The following is a 22,264-nucleotide window of genomic DNA, read 5'->3' on the forward strand; positions in this document are numbered from 1 at the left end:
AACCTTTTAGGATAATCCTATGAGAGAGTCATCAGCTGAGCATGGTTAGAAGAAAGCAGAGCTGTTCTTCTGTACATCTTCCTAGGAGAGAGGTTTGTGATGTGAGAAATTCCTGCTTTACCAGCCTGTAGAATTGTTAGAGATGTAAAAGGCTTTTAAACAATGTCAAAACTGTCTATCTTACGTTGTTCTTTCTGGTGTGTTCATGTTGTTGTACTGCAGATACTTGTATATTTTTTAACCCTCTCAAGTAATAGATACTTTCTGGGTAGTTACTTCACTCCGAATCAAATTTTAGTCTGAACCAAAATATTTTTCACTGGTTTTCATGGAAAGATAAGTGGTAGGGCTTGAAGGCTGTGTTTTTGGTGAGACAACCTAGCAAAACCTTTGCTGCCACCACAAAGATTTTAGTAATGTAAAAAGGCTGGTTTTTACAGTAACATGCAGTTCACAGCCTACTGTCCATAGGCTTTGAAATAGATAGCAGATTCTGAGTTAGTTGTAGAGAACACTTAGTAGTTATATATTTCATAGTGACTTTAAAAAAAAAAGCTGTTGGACATCTGCATTCAAAGTTTGTCATGAATGGTTGCTAGGTACGAAGTATCTTCTTAAAAACTTATTTTCTATAGTTTTTTTCTCCTCTTTTTAGAGCTCTTTATTATTCTCTTCCTTTCTTTGATAGTGAGCCCATAGCAATGCTTCCAGTGGTTCAGATTCTCTGTTAGATCTTCACAGACAGGTTTCTATTATATCACACTCTTTGAAAGCAATACCTTTTCATCATTTTGCTTGATTTTGCCTTCTTATGCAGTCTTGTGTTGAATAGATTTACATCTACTTTAAGTTAATATTTCTGTAAAATTACAAAAAATAAGGATTTTGTATCTTTGTATCTGACTTCTTCCCTTCCTCCTTCTCCCATAGTGTTCTTAATATGACATCTTTACTGTAATTATTGACTTGTGAGTCATGTTAATTCCTCTTCAGAAGATGAAGTATGGTAGTTTAGTTGAATTGTTAATTATTTACCTCTTTCTATACGATAATTTTGTTTGTTGTTGTTGTTTTTTCTTTTTGCAAATTCACTTTGTTAAATTTTCAAAAACTTGATTGTTATTTCAGGTATGGTTTTGGGGATCTGTATTTTATGATAACCATACATGCAAGTAATCTACCTTTTTTTAAAGACAAGAAAGCATCTGTAGTAAATGATTTTTACGCTGGAATGTATATTTTATCGTTTGGTTTTGTTTAGTTGCCTCATAGAAGGATGGATTGATAAACTTGTATGCCAGGAGTTTCTTGATATTGCTCTTCCTATTAAGGGCAGGGACAGGTGCAGGCTTTTAATTCTAAAAATGTTGTTTTACATTGCTGCTGATTTTTCAGATGAACGCACTGGACACACTTGGTCAAACAGCATTACACAGGGCTGCTTTAGCAGGTCACTTGCAAACCTGCCGACTCCTGCTGAATTATGGCTCTGATCCCTCCATCATCTCTTTACAAGGATTCACAGCTGCACAGATAGGAAATGAAGCAGTGCAACAGATTCTAAGTGGTAGGTAAAAATAAAAACTTGTGTATTTGAACTTTGGCTTCTCCCTACCTTTAACCGTTGTGGATCTTATTTCTTTTTCAGTGCAAGAGACTTAGTGTAATTTGCTCATTCCTCCCTTCTGCCATCTGCACACACATCTGCAGTATGTTCTGTATGGTATTTCTTTAGGAAACAGAAACCCATAGCTGCTCAATTCAGAGATTCCATGCAAAACAAGAATTGAAAAAAGCACTGCTGTTACTCACCTGAGATTGGAGTTCACAAACGGAAAAATATTGATGGTTAATAACCATTTCAATCTATTGCTTGTCCAGCAGGGAAGGATTTTACTGTAAAAGTGCTTTGGATACTGCTTAGATAACAAAGTTTTGAGCATATGCATCATTTTATCCATGTCATTTTTAATGTGTTAGAGTAGGAAGAATAATTGTAACAGTAGCTACTAAAGAGCAATTACCTTTCAGTGGGATTTGCGTTTAGTCTTAAGAAGGCAGATTGATGTACCTGTGAGCTTCACTTCCTTCAGCACTTCAAAGTGTTCACTACTTGAGATGTAGTTTGCTGTTTGGATAGTGTTACCTGATTAAATTGTGCCTGTGTATATGTACGGAAGGGGAAGAATGATAGAGATAAATTTTAAAAAGTGAACACATCCTGTGATGATTTTTAGATTGTAAAGTTAGAAGTATTCAGGAAATATTCACTTCAGTTTGAATTATAAACTCACTTTCATAGTGTCTACTCTATGAAACCTCACTTCAGGTGTTATACTGTACATGTTTTCATTGGGAAGACTGCAGCTTTTCTCTTACAACTGTAAAGCTGTTCAAGACTGAAATATTCAAAAGTTAAAAAAGCATATTAAAAGTTCTTGGCGTCAGTAGCTTAGTGTTGACATTTTCTGTGTTATTCAAAGCTGACAAGCAAATGCTGAAATTATTTACAAAATTACATTGTATTCGTTCTTGTAAGATTGAGTTAGAGCTGTAAGAAAACTCATCAAGAGATCTTTTTCTTTTTCCAAAAAGTTATTAGAAAATTCTGCTAGTTCTGCTTCTTTTAATGAGTGAGATTTGTTTCTTTGCTTCACACAGTCCTTTGGTACACTTGGGGAATTCAGATTTCTCTTTCTTCCAGTAATTAGATTGTTTCTGATCTTGACTGTCTTGTGAAGACAAGGATAGGAGTCCAGAAAGGAGATTAAAGTAAAGCTGAGGAACGAAGCTTTGAATCCAGTGTAGTACTAAGTCTCATCTCATCCTCAGGATGCTGAGGTGGCAGTGCTGTTGTGGGGAAAGTAAAAAACTTGAAGGTGAGCTGAAACCTCACACAGCCTTAGGTTGTAACTCATGCTGAAATGAGCACATTTAACTCTTAAGTGTACACTGGGGCCTCATTCAGTTTGCTTTGGAACTTCAGCGAGAGTTAGAATCCAATTCAGAGAACGCACGGATTTCTTGAATATAGAAATGTCATTCTTACCGTATGCGGAATTAGCAAAGCCTTGAAATGGCAGAAATGGCAGAGTGATGTCAGCTGTAGAGCCCAGTCTGACTGATTCTTTACTCAGCTGTTTAGGCTCTTTGTGTTTGAACATCACAATTCCATGGCATTTTTACAAATGCTAGCAGATGTATTTTCCCAGTTTGGAAAATGTTGAGCACGATACAATGTAATTAATAATCCTGAAACATATTTTTCTGTGTGTAGAAAGTACACCTGTGCGTACATCTGATGTGGATTACCGGTTGTTAGAAGCATCCAAAGCTGGAGACTTGGAAACTGTGAAGGTAAATTTGAGCTTTTCATATTAATTTTTCACTTTATTGCTGTGCAATCCTTATGGAAGCCACTACACCTAAGGTTTGTGGAAGTAGTGTCCGGTGGATGGTAAGTCATTAAAAATGTGAAGGACAATTTCTTAATATTTTTTCTAGAAAGCTGGACATTGGGATGTGCTGCGGTGTTTCTCTGAGTTTGTGGTTGTTCATTCTGAGTCCTTCACACAGCCATATCTTTGTTGGAATCAGATGTGTTGTTTCATATACAGCCGTATTCTTTAACAAGGCATGATTCAATCAGAAGGCAAGCAGACAAGTGTTAGAAGGTGAGATGTAGCATTTTAAGCTGTCGTTTTCTGAAATGAACAGTTATGCCATGAAATGCTGGCATCGCAGGAAGGTTTGGTCTTAGCTTTCATACAACCATAGGACATTTCAGGTAAAATAGGCTGCAGATTGACCATCCTGCATGGTCACAGCTTGAGCTTCAATATATTAACATTAATATATATTAACGCTCAGCAGCAGTTTTGTGTACCAACAACTCCTTTGACTGCTAAGCTCAATATTTCTAGATTTGTGAAGACAGCATGAGCTGGAAATGGTAGCTTGTCTGGAGAAACTTACATGGACTTGAACCTGGTGCTCGATGACTTAGAGGCTTGCCCTTTGAATGTGTTAGGATCGTCTTCATACTGCTTCTGTCATTTAAGTCCTGTTTGTTAAGAAAGCACTTTCAGACATAAATTTAGATAAGTTATACTTTTGATTTTGCTTCTGTGGAAAATTTCCTGAAATCTAACTTCAAAAATATTGGTATATAATAATAAATTAACCAAACTTTGCATTGTGATGATTGATGAGGGGTAGGGTTTTTGTTTGCTTTGCGGATTTTCTTGCTTGGGGTGGGTTTGTTTTTTTCCAGTCTTTTAATAGGTCTTGATTTCCTTTCACAGCAACTTTGCAGCCCTCAGAATGTGAATTGTAGAGATTTGGAAGGCCGCCATTCAACACCACTGCACTTTGCTGCAGGATATAACCGCGTGTCGGTGGTGGAGTATCTGTTGCACCATGGGGCAGACGTGCATGCCAAAGATAAAGGGTATATTTTCATCCTGTGATATACTCGTATTGCTTTTTATTACTGTGAGATTTCAACCTCCTCTCTTCGTTTTGATTTGAATTTCAACACAACTGTGATATTTTTTTCTTGTTAAAATTTTTTGTTTGTTTCTTCTTAGAAGGAAGGTAGAGGTTAGTGTTTAGGGACATGGTTCAGTGGACAGTAATGGTTAATGGTTGGATTGGATGATCTTAGAGGTCTTTTCCAATCTTAAATAGTCCTATGATTCTTCCGCATTGTTTTTGTCATTAATTGTGTGGAGACAATAATTAAGTTGTGTTAAATATTAAGTTTATTAATATTTAATGTTGATTAAGTTAAATATAACTTTCTGGCAAAGCCACAGTCTGACACACATCTGGCAGTGTAATCCATGATCCTTCTCTTTCCCCTTTTGTCTATTTCAGAGATTTTGCAGTGTTTAAAAACAGCCTCTCAGTTATTTCAGGTGATCTAAAATTAGTTTGGAGTTACATGAAGTAAAATATACCAGAGTTATCTCTAACCATTTCTCTGGTTTGGTTAGATTTTATTATTAACTTATTTATTCAGTTAGATAAGATAAATCCTTTACAAATCTTATTATCTGATTTCTTGCAAAGTGACTGAGTGGAATAGTATGATTTTTTGATCTTTCACTCTACTATATTGGACTTCAGGGTGAGGGGTAATTCGTTTCCAGCTCTGAATTATCAATTTTCTCCTCGAAAGAAATATTTGGACATCTTTCTGTGGGTGTGCAGTTGTTAATAACTATACTTCAAACTCATTGCTTAGTTTTGTACCTTTTCTGAAATTTTCATTCAACTATGCATAGTCAGAATGTAGCGATTCTTGCAACTGTTTTTTGCTGCTGCTAACAGCATTAAAGCCACTTGCTTCTAGCAAAAGCAACATTGATGTTTGTTAAGCATTTAGAAGCCTCCTCTATGAGATCTGAAGGACAAGGATGATGTTTGTTTCATTTAATAATAGGAAGGAAATAAAGCCATAGAAGTCTGAAAAATGTGGACTGCTGTCCAGTGAATGCTTTATCTGTTGGAATTTTGTGTGATTGCATGTTGGATTGCATTTTCTGTAGCTGTTAAAACTTTGTCTTTGATTAGCGGCTTAGTTCCCTTGCACAACGCCTGTTCTTATGGACACTACGAAGTAGCTGAACTCTTAGTGAGGCATGGTGCTTCTGTCAATGTAGCAGACCTGTGGAAATTCACTCCTCTTCATGAAGCAGCAGCCAAAGGGAAATATGAAATCTGCAAACTGCTATTAAAAGTATGTGATCTAGAATTTTTAAATGTGTTTTTGAATATATGCTTTGTTTTTGTATGAGATCGCGTTCAAACGTATTTGCATTGTGAATTCTTAATGGTGCCGTTCAGTCTATTTTCATCTTACAGCTGTCAGCGTATTGTGTAATGTCTGTTCACTTACAGAGAATTGTTAGAATGGTTGCTTTTCCCAGTAGGTTTATTAGATTGGTCCAGCACGACCAGTTAATGCTATTAACCAAGTAGGACAAAACTCTCAATATTTGGGGGAGGGAGAAGGGGGGGAGAAAGAATTTGTTTGGGAAAGGAGGAAAAAAAAAAGCCCGCAGCAACCAAATGAACAGAAGACACCAGAAGTCCTTGCCTATTCATCCCCTTCTGGAATAGTTTATGTGGTTTAGTAAATTTTTGTAAATACGTGCAAGAGTGTGTTACAGTTGAATAACTGCAGGTGGGGACTTATTTAGTGTGTCTGACGGGTAAAAAAAAAAAAAATAATAATTGTTAGATCAATGTATAATCTATCAAGATCCCGGAGGGAATGTGTATTAGTATCCTGTGGAATAAATATTCCTGATCAGCAGAAGCTGTAAAAGATGTGAGGTAATGCCAACATGTTGCCATCAGTTTGGGAGTTCTTAACATAAGGTCACTTCTAAGGGATGTTAGAAGTGGGTTCTAGTGGATTTCTTACCAATGCTATTTCCTATTATAGCCTTGTGACTTCAAATTTCTTGAAGCACAGTATTTAAAATATGAATAAGTAACAATGTGGATTGTCTTAAAATTAAATTGTTCTTCCCCATTCACTTCTTTTGCTCTTGCAGCTGCAAAGCCCCAGTATAACAAAACAAGTATAGAGTCTTGCCTATGGGGAGAAATAAGCACATGAATCACTACAGGTTAGGGGATGACTGCTGGAGAGGATCTGTAGAGAAGGACCTGAGTGTTCTCGTGGACAACAGGTTGGCCATGAGCCAGCTGTGTGCCCTTGTGGCCAAGATCATCTTTGGTATCCTGGAGTGTATTAAAAGGAGTATGGCCAGCACGCCATGCTCTCTGCCACATTAAGCCATATTTAGAATACTATGTCCATTTCTGGGCTCCCCAGCTCAAAAAACACAGGGATCTCCTTGAAGGAGTCCGGCAGAGGGCCACGAAGATGATAAAAGTATTGCAGCATATCCTGTATGAGGAGAGGCTGAGTAATGTGGCTCTGTTCAACCTGTGACAAAGAAGACTGAGGAGGGATCTGAATAATGTTTATACGTATCTAAAGAGAGCTGGGAAGCAAATGGATGAGGCCAGGCTCTTCTCAGTGGTGCATAGTGACAGGACAAGAATCAGTGGCCTAAAACTTGCACATAGGAAGCTCCATATAAGCACGTGGAAGAATTTTACAATAAGGGTGACGGAGCACAGGAACAAGTTGCCCAGAGAGATTCTGGAGTCTCCTTCCATGGAGATATTTTAAGGCCCATCTGGATGCCTACATGTGCAACCTATTGTAGGGAACCTGCTTTAGCAGAGGGTTGGTCTTGATCTCTTGAGGTCCCTTTCAACCTCTGCAGTTCTGTGGTTCTGCGATATTTCTCACCTATCTCATCAACTATTTCATTTGATTACCAAATTAGTATTCAGATTCAGAGAGAGAGCACATCTTTTAAAAACTCAGCAGCAGCAAAAACCACAAGGTGTGCAGACATGGCTGTGGAGTAGACACAGTGATGACCATGTTAGTACCACCTGAATACAGGAGTTCAAGCTTTAAAAGCACTCATAATTGCTCAAGCACAGCATTACTTTACAGGCACTGGAGATCTCTTGGAATTTTCTGACCATTTAAGTGGGAATATAGCCATCTTTCATGTTCAACTTCAAAGGGTCTTGCCACAGGAAATACAGAAATGTTGAAATCTTTCTTTTAGAACTCATTCTTGCACAAGAATTGAATGCACCCTTAAGATGACGTGGTTTTGTAAAGATTTTGAGTGTCCATGGATACATGCTCATACTGCAGTTTACTCAGAGCTTCTCCTGCTGTGTGCCTCATGCCAAATGGCAGTGCTGTCAGTTCTGCTGAGCTGTAAATGTTGAGATTCATTTCTCCTGACTTGTGCTCTTTCTACCCTGTTCTGTGTAAAGAATGAAACAAAAACACGCAGACCTTTTAGAGAAACTTTCGAAGCCTTTCTTTAAAATGGCTCCTTTGTTTCTTTGATTTTGAAGGAGTCTGAGAAGTAGCTACCTCTTCACTTAGATATTTATTCTTGACAATGCTTGAATAGTTTGATTTTTGTCAGTTTAAACTTAAGGAATCTAAGGTTGTATCTGGGAAAGTCATTCCTGGTTTTGAAAAGCTTTTTCCCAAAACAAACAAAAAAACCCCAAAAACTCTTTTCTCAAGAGTACTACAAATGCTGATCTGGTTCTGTGTAATTAGTGCTCTGTCCCTTTCTGCTTACTCTTTTCACCTTGAACGTTTCTGTAATGCTCCTGAGTACAAGATGGTTCATTCCTTCTGCTCTTCCCATCCCCATCTCATTCTCTGTGGCTCACATTGGCACAGCATGTAGCCAGCATGACTGGTGAGAAATGCAAAGGTAGACTTGCTGGCAGGGATTCGATTGCTGATCGTTCTGAAGCAGCCAACCAAAGAACTAGAATGCCTACAGCTGCCTGTGCCCTGTTTGATCTTTCCATGGCTGCTGGCAGTGCACAGAGAAAGAGCTGTCATCCCATGACATTGTTCATGGACAGAACTCATGCTTTATGCTGTAGATGTTTGTTCCCCTGTTTATCCCATACTCTAGCAGTTTTTAGCAGTTCTCTTCTGTGATTGATTTGCATGTTTTATGAGCACAGGGTATATTCCAGCAACATTTTAAATCCACTTTTCTGCTGTCTCACCGAATGTTTTCTTTACTGCTTGGCAGGACTTGTAAACAACTTAAGATTGTGCTGTTATGTAATAGAAAGTGTAGAAATGAATATTTTTATAGATCATATCTCCAAGAAATGTCTTTCAACAGCAGGGCTGTATTCAGTGAACCTGAGATCTTGGCTTCATTAGCCAAGATTGGCATACTGTCCTTCTGGATTTATTTACTGTATAAAACTGCACTGGCAAAATCCCTTGCTTCACCTGTGCTTCAAAATAGTGATATTTGTGTGCACTCTTTATGGTTTTGACATCAGCATTGCACTTTGGTCTTTGCAGCATGGGGCTGATCCAACAAAGAAGAATCGAGATGGGAACACTCCTCTAGATTTGGTGAAAGAAGGAGACACAGATATCCAGGACCTACTGCGCGGAGATGCTGCTTTGCTAGATGCTGCCAAGAAAGGGTGCCTGGCTCGAGTGCAGAAGCTGTGTACTCAAGAAAATATCAATTGCAGAGACACCCAGGGAAGAAATTCAACACCACTACATCTTGCAGGTGAGCGACTTAATATGTTTCACAGAATGATTGAAGTTGAAAGGGACCTTTGGAAGTGATCTGCTAAACCCCTCAGCTCAAGAAGGGATGCCTAGACCTGGTTGTCTGTAGTCACATCCAAGTGAGTTTTGAATATTTCCAAGGAGGGAGACTCCATAGCTTCTCTAGGCAACCTGTACCACTGCTTCATCACTTGCTAAGTGCTCCCTGATGTTCACCAGGAACCTTGTGTCCCAGTTTGTGCCCATTCTTTCTTGTATTGGCACTGGACACCACTGTCAAGAGCCTGTATGTTTTGTCTGCTTCCCATAGTATAATAAGAAGGGGTTGCAGAGCTTCAAGGACAACTTTACCATACAGAGTATTGTTAACTGGCACCTGTATTTCAGGAGTTAATATGGTTACTAGGAAAAAAAAGAGCTTTTGCAGTTGAAAAAAATAGCTTTAGCTATGTTGCCTGACAATTTCTGTTTGCTGAACCCCTCCTAATACTCAATTTATTTTTCCTGTTTATTTTCTACAGCTGGTTACAACAATTTGGAAGTAGCTGAATACCTTCTTGAGCATGGTGCTGATGTTAATGCCCAGGACAAAGGTGGATTAATACCTCTACATAATGCAGCATCTTACGGGGTAGGTACAGGCTCTTTTGCTTGTGGACGCATCAACAGGGAGCTCCTAGAATTCATATCCAAAGCTGGTTATTTTGCAGTTGTCTTGCAGTGAACAACCTTAGCCTCTGATGGCATGAAATATTTGTTGAGCAAGTTGCTGATGTGCATCCTGTTTCTAGTCCCACAGATGTAGCTTGGTGAGGCATGTTTGGGTGTAGCAGTTTGGAAAGATCACTTTGCCTTTCTGCAAGCAAGCAGATGCAAAGCTTTGAATGTTTAAATTGTGGGTGACTACTGAAAGAGGAAGGCACTCAGGTTGGTACTGAAAGATTTGTGTGGAAGTAAGAAGGGATCGTGTCTGTTGCAGTGGGGCTGCAATGGTTGATTGAAACTATTTTGGATGAGGCTGGTCCTCTTTCCTCTGTGTCTGTGCATACTACTTGCACAGATGCCTCAAAAGCAGCTGCTAATTGCAGATGAGTTGAGAAAAAGCTTTTGCAAGCGATTGTACAGAGATGGTGCTTGAGGAGATCCTAGCAGCATGCTTAAGGCTAGGCAGAGGACATAAGCTCAAAAACGGGTGGATTTGACAATCTAATTAAATGCTTTGTTACTGCAGGGCCATAGCATGAGAAGAGCAAAATCTAGGGGAGGCATTCTTAATGAATCCGCATGTTTTGCTTTCTATTGAGATCTGAATGAGGAAGGCGTGGGGAAAAGTGCAGTGTTCACCTTCTTTCTAGTGAGTGTATTACTGAAATACAGCCTGAGTCATTTGCACTGGTTCTCTGTCATTCTGGGCATTTGATGTCCTAGAGGGCAAGAAGCTCTGAATACTGCTCAAGATATTGAAGTGCAACACTATGGTTTTTCACTGCTGGTCCTAATATCAAGCAATACCATTCATCAGCTTCAATCATAAATACTAAGTGCTCGGCACATTGCTTAGATCTAGAGATACATTCTGATACAAAGATTGTGCTCACGCATTCAAAGCATAGCAAACCAAAGCACACATTCTGTATGTCAATAAGGCATTCTTTATTGTCACGTGGCAACATAAGAGATTGGTTCAAGCTGATAATCACTTCAAAATCATAATGCCAGTTTAATTTGGTTATCTTGATCTCTCTAGGAAAAGTTAATGAGGCTGTGTTTCAGTGCTTTTCCTGTAATTGCCCGTACTTCTGAGCTGTCATCAGCCCAGTCAGATCTCTGTAATGGGAGCAGGCAGATGAGTACTGCTTTCAGATGTTCAGATGCTGGCAAGTTCCACAGATGCAACCTTTTCCTCGTGAAGTGTTTTCAGTTCTCTCAGCTAGTGCTTCATTATGTGTGCCTCTCAGTAGGGTTTTGTGTCATGGCAGAGAAGCTGCAGGAAATGCAATTGCTTTAAAAGTTTGGAAGAGGGAAAATAAGGTCAGCAGTAATTTCAAACCATTCAGAGCAAGCTTCTAGAGCTATTAAGAGTCACTTAATTGCTGTTGAAAGAAAAAAATGAAATCCTTTAGCAGAAGTCTTTGTTCTTCTGCTTACTGTTTTCTGTATTTCATTCTCTTGCCTACTTCTTTTTTTTCATTTCTAAGCTGTGTTCCAGAAGTAATTTTATTGGTCAAAGAGAGTGAGTTTTCATTCACCGATTTTCTGTTATTTTAATCTGGGAGACTTCCAAGATAGAAGTTCCATAGTTGATGGAAGCATGGAGGTTTAAGTACTTTTGTAGCCTTCTTATGACACTCTTAGTGAGATTTATCAATTACGTGTCTCAAAATATGATTGGAGGAAGAACAAATTTGTGTTGGCTTGGGTTCCATGACAAAGCTCTGTATGCAGACATCTAAGTGATGTCTAAGTAGTGTAGCATTGGAGTTCACATCTCCTAGTCGCATATCACAAATGTCACAGCACCATACATTTGTGTTTCCAGTTCTGCAAATGTTTTGACAGCTAAGCCTATGTGTTTTATGCTGGAAGATATATCAGGCCTGATCCTGTAGCTAGCACAGACTACTTACCATGTAGTTCAGGTGATTTGACAGAAATGTAATTCTGTGCTTGATCAAAAATGGACTGGTAAGGTTGATCCAGATTTATTGACTGTGGAGCTGCAGGGTAGAGCCACACCTGATGAGTGCACTACTGCAAAAAGAGGAAGTAGGTTAAAAAAAAAAAAAAAAAAGGAAAGAGAAATTATGAAGTTCTCTTAGCATCATTATTCTCACCATAAAGTAGGAAATATGTTTTATTATCAGTGTTGTGTTCATTAAAATGTTTTTGTTTTCTAGCATGTGGACATTGCAGCGTTGCTGATCAAATACAATACGTGTGTAAATGCAACAGATAAGTGGGCATTCACACCATTGCATGAAGCAGCACAAAAAGGAAGGACGCAGCTGTGTGCTTTGCTCTTAGCTCATGGAGCAGATCCAACTATGAAGAATCAAGAGGGTCAGACACCACTAGACCTGGCAACAGTAAGTTCTTGCTGGAGTGCCAGCCACTGAGTGCTCTGGAAGGTTTGCTCTGCATGTAAATGACTTTCTGCACCTTCAGCTTTCTCTATGTCAAAGTAGAGGAAAATGAATGTCTCTAGGGTGCATTTGCAATTTCTTTTACCCATGGATATCCTCTGGCTGAGATCTTAATGTGGTTTGTGATATAAGGATCCCCTCTGCTAAAGGATTCACTCCTGGAATCAGTCTTCTCATTGCCAGAAGCTAATCTATCTGAAAATGCCCCCAGTGGTAGTCAGCCTGTGTGGGCTGTCAGTAATGATTTCACTGAACCTGGAAGAGAAATGAGATGAGGTTTTATTGGAAGGGAATCACTTAGTAGTTGATTATGGTTGGTGCCTGCGTATTACCTCAGCTCTTTTTTGACGAGTTCCAAAACAACATCCTAGAATTTGTGAGTGACTGTCTAATCTATTTTAAAACTGGCACTGTACACTTTCTTGTTAGTGGTGATGGTGGCAGATGGTGAAGGAACCTAAGAAGGTTGTGTGAACATGCATGTGTCAGCTTAACCATTCTTGCTAAAATAGATAACTACACTCAAATTGGATGCCATATCCATTTCTGGTGCAAGAATCACAGAAGGATGTGTCAAGAGGAAATTCTTGAAGATGAGGGTTCTTTTTAATTTAGTCTATAAAGGCATTTTGCAGTCCAGTTGCTAGTCAAGTTCATAGTCTTCCTGAAGTTCCTGTTGGTTTTTTGTTTTAAATATTAAGAGATTATCGTGGCAAAGGGGGAAGGGTAGAGTTTTCCATTGAAACTTTGATCCAGTGCAAAATGCTTGACCAGAATTAACTGGCACAAATTGAGATGGTGTTTTGTGGCCTAAGTTGCTGAGGATAATGTTTTTATATTGCTGTATCTGCCTTAAACACCTGTGATGTCTCTGTGCAATGTATTGGAATGCTCTAGCAGCCATAAATTCCCATGTTAGAAAAACAGGAGATTTTCCTTTTAACTGGGAGAATAGGGTGGTTAATTAAAAAAAGGGTTCCAAGAAAAAACTCTCTACAGAGATCAGTGACTTGTGATACAACTGAGCCTCAAGTTGAATGTTTCTGTGTTTTTCAGGCTGATGATATCAGAGCTCTGCTGATAGATGCGATGCCTCCAGAAGCTTTACCTACATGCTTTAAGCCTCAAGCAACTGTTGTTAGTGCCTCCTTGATCTCGCCAGCATCTACGCCATCCTGCCTCTCTGCTGCCAGCAGTATAGACAACCTCACCGGGCCGCTGGCAGAACTGGCGGTCGGAGGGGCATCAAATACTGGTGATGGAGCAGCAGGAACTGAAAGGAAGGAGGGAGAAGGTGCATTTGCTGCTGGACAAGTTTGCATTGCTAGAAGTACAGTAGTTTAGATTCACAGCAGCTCTTGTTTTTATCTGAAAAGCATTTCTGACCAGGCAGAAATTACTGCACAGTTTGAACTGTTGTCCACATTGTGAAGTGCCTGATGTTTCTCTGTTCTGATGTGCTCTGCAGGAATATTGTTGGCTGTTCACTTATCTTTGTTTTTCACAGTTAGTTCTGATTACAAAAGCATATCTGATTATGTGCCCAGATGTTTGTTGTTGATTTTATCCAGAAGATCCAATGAGAATTAATTTGACAATGTTATGATAGTGAAGACTTTTTAGATCTTTGGATTCTTATTCGGAATACATGCTGTATATCAGCATCTGGGTGATTACATACCAAAAATACCCCCAGTCTTCATTTCCTTCCCCTTGCAATATGAGCCTCTGGCACAGACTGATTGTGCTTTTCATTATTTGATACTGAGGAGGGGAATAGTGATGATATTTGCACTGTTGTTTCACACTGTGGAAGTGGATTGTTTTTTATAAGCCAAATTGGTTGTATGAAAAATAAGTGACTGGGATTTTAAGATAAGTGGTATTTGTTGGTTTATTTACTTATTTGAATTGAGTGTGTGAGATTAAATGATTTTTTTCTTGTTACAGTTTCTGGTCTTGACATGAACATTACTCAGTTCCTGAAAAGCCTTGGTCTTGAGCACCTTCGGGACATCTTTGAGACAGAACAGGTAACTATCAAGTGTTTTCTGTGTGTTTTGAAGAGAGACTTCAATTCCCTGATTTTAAAAGAGAGCGAAAAGATGATTTCACATTTGCAGGAAAAAAAAACAGGTGCAGTAATGAATGCATTGGCAAATGCTTTTCAGTGAGATAGAGACAAAAATATCTGCCTGTTTGATTTAATTATCAGTGGTTTCCACTTTCTTAAAAAATGGTGATTGCTCATTTGATTTGTATTCTGAGAACTGCATATGAACTTTTAATTAACTTTTGAACATAAGGGGCTATTAGAAAATTTAGGTTGGAACATCACCTTCACTTATCCTGTAGCAATCTTGATATTTGAAGAAACTTTTCACCATCTATACTGCTACATGTGACGCTTAAATTAGATGTGGGAATTCCTCCAGTTTGACCCCTAAACTGAACTAGAAATCTAGTTGAGTAGTGTGATCAGTCCAGAGAATGCAGAAGTGTGGTTTCCTAGTGGGTTAGGACTGTAGCATTAATTGAATTTGCAGAGCTAAAAAGTTTTGAATACAATTGAGAGATGGGGAAAGCTGCAAAGTTATCAACAATTTGCAGTGTATGAAAAGAATACAACTCATTACAATTCCAGAAGCTTACATTTCTGTAAGGTATTTATGGCCTATTTTTATGTACTGTTTTCTTAGATTTAACATTTTACGAGTTAAAAAAAATTATTTGTGTGAATAAGATAGACAGTGGTGGATGTAAAAAGTACAAGGAGGATGGATTTGATGGTGTTCTCTCCTCACATTTTTGCTATTAATCTTTTATGATGGATCGGGAAATAAATATTTTAAATGTAATTTGTTACTTACAGAAAAGCCTCCAAATTCTTCCACGAAACGTTACAGAGGTATCTCCCTCCCCAAAGTTGCCATGCTATATAATATTTTTTTCCCTTCTTACACATAAGCATAGGCTCTAGTCTTTAACTTGGAACTGCTTCTAGTAAGAAGCAAATCAATCCCCAATGAATTTGTATTCTACTCAGTTTTTATTCTTATTTTATTAGTTTTCCCACCTTCCACTCGCTGTGCTGCTTTTGTCCGGTTTTTGCTTCCTTAGCTTCTAACCTGTTTTTAAGATCTTTCCCTGCTAATAAGATTTAACAATTTAAATCAGATTCATAATTTCTGAAATCACTAAGCTGCTCTTGTAGGTTTGTCTAAAAATAAGCTCATCATCCTACTACCTTCATGTTCATTTTTTCTACTCGGCTCTAATCTCACAATGATATTGGGTCGGTGCTGTTGCTGTCTGTTATGTCTTTTCTCTGTTTTTTTTTTAATGTTTCTGTGCACATGATGAATGTCTTCAGTGGCTTTTCCACAGCAATCTCATTAGGGCTCAGTTGCACAGTTGTTCAAATTTTCTGTAATTCCTTGCTGGAATTGCTTTCTCTTGGATTTGTGGTACTCTGTAGTTGACAGTGTTGATATCTGCAAGTCCAGTTGTGCTATTGATCTACCTGGTTTTTAAGCAAGTTGTATGGGTTCCTATTATTTGCTATGCTTCCAATTCTGATTTAATGTAAAATTGGAAGTAGGCTTTATACAGTTACCTCCATTGCATTAAATCTTTGTTTCACATAAACACCTTGGCGCAGAATTGCCTTACAGCAATGAAAAATGTGTATTTCCTTTAGCACCTCTATCCTTCTCTTTTTCAATTTCAAAAATAGTTTGACAGCTTGTTTTATTATTTGTCTATTTCCACCAATAATCTCTTTGACCTTGATGTCTAAAATCGTGTCAGGTGATTGTGGATGTATTTATATATTACAATAACATAACTAGTTATGCCTGTCCTCACAATGCTAATTATTTCCCAAAATTGAGCGTGAAAAATAGTTGGGATAGTTGACTTAACCTAGCCAACTCGCTGGCTTCATCTCTGTGCAGGCACATGTGTGGGTATGCACACACCATAATATACCAATGTGAAATACCTTTTTGGTTTTACAGTGAAAATTCTGAATTAACTAGAAGGTGAGACCTTGAATGCTTCAGAAATGTTCCATGCTTTGACTTGTCCCAACTTTTCCATGCATCTTTCTCCTACATAAGAAGAAATGGTTTTTACAGCCTCCTGCGAGAATGAGCTCTTGTCAATTGCTGTAAGAGAAGTTAAAGTTTTGTGCAGCTTGGGCTGTAGCAGCTGGACATGGTCCTGTTTGAGGGAGGGGTGTGCCAGAAGGTGGCAGCAGTTAAGGATATGGTAAAAATGTGTTCTTTTGGTTGTAGCACAAATACAATCCTTTTTCTGAACTAATGTATATTTGGCTTTGGGAGTCAAGCCAGGTTTGGCTGGTGATTTTTGTGATTTTCCACCTTTCCAGATAACCCTAGATGTGTTGGCAGACATGGGACATGAGGAGCTTAAAGAAATAGGGATTAACGCCTATGGCCACCGACACAAATTGATAAAAGGTGTGGAGAGGCTTCTAGGAGGCCAGCAAGGTAAATACGATGTTTTTACTGGTTAGTCTGAGTAGCACAGAACAGGCTCCCAGAAGTCCCCTGCTGTAAATGTACACACTGATACCAGGAATTGGAAGAGCATGGTTGTTTGGAAAACATGCTCGCTGATTTGGGTTGAAACAGGACTGAGTGGCTGCTCATCACTCCAGAGAATGGACAACCCTGAGGCAGCTGTGGAAGCTGTGCCCATTTGCAGGGGTTCTGTTTGACCAAGGAGAGGGAGCTTTTGGGTTGATTTTCCCTACATATAGGCCAGCTGTATCCTAATGCATAGACTTGATGGAGCTCTTTGCTGTCCCATGCTACTTGAGTGCTTCTCTTAAAGCACAAATCACAAACTGTAGTGGTCACACCTGCATTTTCCTTCACTCTCTGAAGACCCTGCTGCCAATGAAAGTACTTCATCTTTTGAAGGTTATTTAGGTGATTTATTAAGGTTATTTTTAGTCCTTATGTTTATTTTGTGCTTCCTGCCTCCTGGGGTTGTATAAGCAGAAAAATTGCAATGTTTTGTAAAAATAAGTCTGGCTTTATTTTCCCCGATGATTTTTTTTTTTTTTTTTTACTTCTCTAATTCCTTCCCTTTGTAGGTACCAACCCGTATTTAACTTTCCACTGCGTGAGTCAGGGGACTATTCTCCTTGACCTTGCACCTGATGATAAGGAGTATCAGTCCGTTGAAGAGGAGGTATTGCAGTTATCTTTTTTGGTGGTGGTGCATTTCCTTCGTCACCTAATCCTTAGAGCTGAATCTCGCAACACGCTGAAAGTGATAAAAGTGCTTTTGTGAACTGCACAGATCTGATGCGGAGTTTAGAGCTTTAGTTTGTTTCAGTTTATACTGATGGTGATTTCTTTTACTGTTTCCTGCCACTTTTTTTCTTTAAATACGTGATTTTGTTTCTCATTTCCTGCTAACCTAATTTTGCCTTGCTAGCATTGTTCTGGATGTCGTCTCAGAGCTAGGGCTTGCATAGCTTATCAGAGAAAGGCACACCTGTGAAAGGCAAAGGCTGTGTGTGGAGACTGGGAGATTAAGGCCGTGCAAGTCTGTAGGCATTCTTTTTGCTCAGGCCATTTCTGCTTGTGAACCAGCTTGTTTTCTCTTGTCTCAGTGGTTTAGTTAATCTGTAACCTAGATAAGCTGCTCTTGGATAAGCAGAGATGACTGTAATTTTTCCTCCCACACACAGGCTGTTTTATTTGAGTCAACTACAAGCAGTTACCATTTTGAAAGGAAAAGCTTAAGAGGAAAGAGACTTTCTTAAGAGTTATGTTTGAAATAAACACTTCATTGTTCTTTCAGCTGCTTGTGTAATGATGTTACTTTGTAGCACAGAAGGATTGCTGCCAGTACCCTGGAATATTTTTTTTATCAGTAACTCTGCAAACTGGAGTTTGTGCGGATTTTTTGTATAATCATGTCTGACAGAAAGAGTCACTTGTTTACTAGAGTAAATTGGGATGAGTTGTTACTAAACATTGGTGCTGTGGGTATAAATACCACTGGGGAAAAAAATGGTAAAATTGTTGAAATTCTGAGAACCTTCTAATGCCATAAGAAAACTTAGTGTTCATATCACTAAGAAATACAAGCTATAGTCATTAGAAATACATTTGTTATTACTTCAAAATGATCTTTTTGTTTGAGTTATTTTTTTCTAATCTGAAGTCTTCCAATAGTGTAATGTTGATAGCAAGTGCCAGTCCTCTTCCCTATGTAGGTTTTTATTATAAGATTGAATAATTGCGACATTCAGTTTCTCAAACAGTACCATAAAGCTTGAATAGTGTGTTGGGCGCCTGAAGAAAAGAATATCTCTGTTTAAAATTGACTTTTTTGGCACCTCTTAGTTAATTTTCAACCCAGATTCTGTTGCTGTCTGTGATGTATTAAGACAGATGCTGCATGATTACTTTTCCTTACTAACAAGTTCTATGTGCTGAACATTCTGTTGTGTTCATTAATGTAGATGCAAAGTACAATCCGGGAGCACAGGGATGGTGGAAATGCTGGTGGGATTTTCAACAGGTACAATGTCATCAGGGTAAGTTTCAAAGCCTTGTAGTTCAGTGTAGCAAAATAAGTTGGTACTTATGCAAGCACACAGAATTGGTTTAACAGATCAACCTTTTAAACTTAGAGCTCTTTGTTGGTATGATAACCAATTACAGAGTTAAAGCAAGCACCGAGTACTAAATTTATACTGACTGTGTGCTTGGCATATGGAGTGAGGAAGAAGTGTCCACTTGTGCTTTTAAAGAAGTCTAAAGAAGTCATGGAATGGTTTAAGTTGGGAGGGACTTCAATGGCCATCCACCTCCAATCCCCTGCCATGGGCAGGGTTGCCACCAACCAGATAGTGAACATTAAACCTAAACCTTCAGAAAGCTAGGCCTGTTCAAGAGAGGCCAAAGCAGGGAGGGAACGAGTTTCAGACAGTCTGAAGTTCATGATGGTATTACGTAGTCTGAGGGGAGAAGCCTGAAAGCTTGCCTTAAACCCAAGAACTTAAGCTGTAATTCACAGTAAATGTGAACATCTTGAAGCGTATGTTCCTGACTTGGTTGTAAGGGCATGTTCAGAAGGGACATATTTTCTTTGGTTTGTGGGCTTTTTTTGTACCATTTGTGCATCTTGCTGTGCTTCTCTGTAGAATTTCTGCAAACTTTTTTGAAACTATATTTCACTTATTTTGTGTTGCATACTTAATGCTTGTTGTTCCACTGCAGATTCAAAAGGTTGTGAATAAAAAGTTGCGGGAGAGATTCTGTCACAGGCAGAAGGAGGTCTCAGAAGAGAATCATAACCATCACAATGAGCGCATGTTGTTTCATGGTAATGAAGTGATAACGGTTTGTATGTACTGGTATTAAAAAAAAAGAGGAAACCAGAAGCACACAGGAACCCTTAGACATTGTTAGTGTGGCTGTTTTTGCCATCCTGTACAATACTTGTTTTTCTGTGCTAAAAATGCATGGGTGTGGGGGTGGTGAAGGTATTCTATGCAATCCGTAACGCTCCACTAGGTACAAAATACATTTATAAAATGCTGTATCTCAGCCATTGCCATTAAAACTGATGGTAACTACTGGGGGGACTGTACACTGCTGTGAGAAATGCAAGTTATCTTCTGAAAAAGGGGAGCAGCACATACTAAAAAGCATTTTTCCCTGGCACTTCAGGTAACCAAGAGGGAAAGGAATCAAAACTAACCATGAGCTTAAGCAGGATGTTCTCCAGAAGCATCCAGAAATGCCTGCAAATGACAACTGCCTAGTGCAAATGACTCCTGACATAGCACCTTCTATGATTCTGTGTAGGAAATTGGTTTAGGGTGTGATTGTCCTGATAAATATGCCCTTTATTAGAGAGTACTGACTGCTGAAGAAAGTGTGCACTGACAAGATAAATTGTGTTGAAATGTGAGGAGGGAGTGGGAAGGCCACTTAATGAGATCTGTAACTGAGTAAGATGTGACTCACACGTGGGATTTTGTTGGTATAGAATGATAAATCCCACACATCACTGCATCCTGCTGGGTATCGCCCCCTTCCAGCTGACTGAGCACACTTTGAGGTATTTAATGATCTATCTGAGGCAGAAAAAGCTCCTCTTGACATAAAGCCCAAAGTTACTACAGGTCTTAACAGCTGTGTGATAACACTTCTTTTTGTGTTTTTTTTTTTTTAGGGTCTCCTTTTATTAATGCTATCATTCACAAAGGATTTGATGAAAGGCATGCATACATTGGGGGAATGTTTGGAGCTGGAATTTATTTTGCAGAGAACTCTTCAAAGAGCAACCAATATGTGTATGGGATAGGAGGAGGAACAGGCTGTCCCACACACAAAGACAGGTCCTGTTACATCTGCCACAGGTATGTCTCCAGCAGAGTTCCCTGTAGGTATAACTCCAGCTGTCCTGGTTTTTATGACCCTGGCATAGGATGAATTGTGGGGAAAAAACAGCCACTTAAGTTCTGTCATGGTGGGGAAAATGCACTTTTTCCATTGGTTGGGGCTGAACAGAAGCAGACATAAATGTGAGTCCCACAGAAAGGTCAGAGTGGGTATAAATCGAAGTGAGTGGTGACTCAGGAATGAGACTTGAAATAGCAAGTTTGAAAATGAGGAGTCAGACAAAAAAAGCAATTAAACTGCAGGCAATCTTAGAACAAAACTGCACTGCTAAGTGGTGATCAGCAGTATGGTTTAGTCCTACAGATCAGATGATTTTGGAGGTAGTGAGCAGGACTTAATCACAGCTTTGTTTTGTACTGAAGTAGATCGGTGTGCTTTTCATGCTTTGACACTCACCCTGCTGGTTGGAACTAGAAGAGTTTCAGTTTTGTACAACAGCTTTATAGAAAATGAAGTAGAGCAGGCCTCCATGCAACAGCTATACAAAGCATGTGTTTTCCCTTCTGAATGTCAAGAAAAGAGGGAATTTTTAGACACAGCTTTAGAACTGGTTTCAAAAACTGCTTCTCCAAAAACCTTTGAGAAATTAACTGTAGCAAATGGAAGTCTGAAATCGTGCTGGAAGCTTATGTCTGTCAGAAATGTTAACACGGTGTTTCTCTTTTTGTTTTAGACAAATGCTTTTCTGCAGAGTGACCCTTGGAAAATCCTTTCTTCAGTTCAGTACCATGAAGATGGCGCACGCCCCTCCAGGACACCATTCAGTTATTGGCAGGCCAAGTGTGAATGGACTTGCATATGCTGAATATGTTATCTATAGAGGAGAACAGGTAGGTGGCTAGTGGCAACTAACAGAGCTTGGAGTTTCAGAAGGGATATAAATGATTTTCCACTCCAGGTGGGCTCTCTTGGATTTTTTCACTTAATTGTAAAAATAAACAGTAAACTGTATTGAGGCAGGAAATCCTTTCCACTGAGCTTCTCTGATCCACATTGTGGAAAATGGCCTCATTCCTCCTCTGTGGCACTGAGCAGAGCCTATTAAGAGATGTAGTTTTCGTGAGTATATACTGTTTCTCCCACTGCATGTAAGTGACATTACTGCAGTAACAAGAACATTTGCATTTCTGGGGTTTTATAGATAGTGAGTATTCTGAGCTTTTTACCTGTGGATTCCCAGCTGTGGCAATATCCCTGTCTCCCCTTATGGCAACAGAAATAGCACAGCAGTCTTCAGGAGCTGATTTTTATTCTGAGTAACTCAGCAGAGGCTCTTAGCCTAGAAGAATGTTTTGCTCACTGCCTTGGATGATTCAAAGATTATAAAATCAAGTTGGAAAAAACCTTGGGTAGTCATCTAAAGCAACCTCTTGTTCACCCTTTCTTGCACAGCAGATTGCTGAAGGCTTTGACCAGGTAGGACATGAAAGAGAATGATGCTTCAGAGTTTCTCTGAGTAGCTTGTTCCTCTGCTTAATTAT

General features: G+C 39.0%; 1 protein-coding gene across 1 annotated transcript in view; it reads left to right on the forward strand.

Annotated features, from left to right (window-relative positions):
• Positions 1 to 22,264, forward strand: part of TNKS (tankyrase) — a 105,886-nt gene that overhangs the window by 78,897 nt on the left and 4,725 nt on the right. The window contains exons 12-26 of the mRNA XM_052682269.1: positions 1,396 to 1,567; positions 3,278 to 3,357; positions 4,305 to 4,450; positions 5,578 to 5,743; positions 8,960 to 9,179; positions 9,703 to 9,812; positions 12,079 to 12,267; positions 13,381 to 13,618; positions 14,275 to 14,357; positions 16,718 to 16,838; positions 17,450 to 17,547; positions 18,833 to 18,907; positions 19,593 to 19,698; positions 20,554 to 20,740; positions 21,457 to 21,613. Coding sequence (XP_052538229.1) covers positions 1,396 to 1,567; positions 3,278 to 3,357; positions 4,305 to 4,450; positions 5,578 to 5,743; positions 8,960 to 9,179; positions 9,703 to 9,812; positions 12,079 to 12,267; positions 13,381 to 13,618; positions 14,275 to 14,357; positions 16,718 to 16,838; positions 17,450 to 17,547; positions 18,833 to 18,907; positions 19,593 to 19,698; positions 20,554 to 20,740; positions 21,457 to 21,613 — 2,148 coding nt within the window. The remainder of the gene's footprint in view (positions 1 to 1,395; positions 1,568 to 3,277; positions 3,358 to 4,304; positions 4,451 to 5,577; positions 5,744 to 8,959; positions 9,180 to 9,702; positions 9,813 to 12,078; positions 12,268 to 13,380; positions 13,619 to 14,274; positions 14,358 to 16,717; positions 16,839 to 17,449; positions 17,548 to 18,832; positions 18,908 to 19,592; positions 19,699 to 20,553; positions 20,741 to 21,456; positions 21,614 to 22,264) is intronic.

The sequence above is a fragment of the Tympanuchus pallidicinctus genome, unplaced genomic scaffold, assembly GCF_026119805.1.
Source record: "Tympanuchus pallidicinctus isolate F22 unplaced genomic scaffold, pur_lepc_1.0 scaffold2, whole genome shotgun sequence".
Classification (NCBI taxonomy): domain Eukaryota; kingdom Metazoa; phylum Chordata; class Aves; order Galliformes; family Phasianidae; genus Tympanuchus; species Tympanuchus pallidicinctus.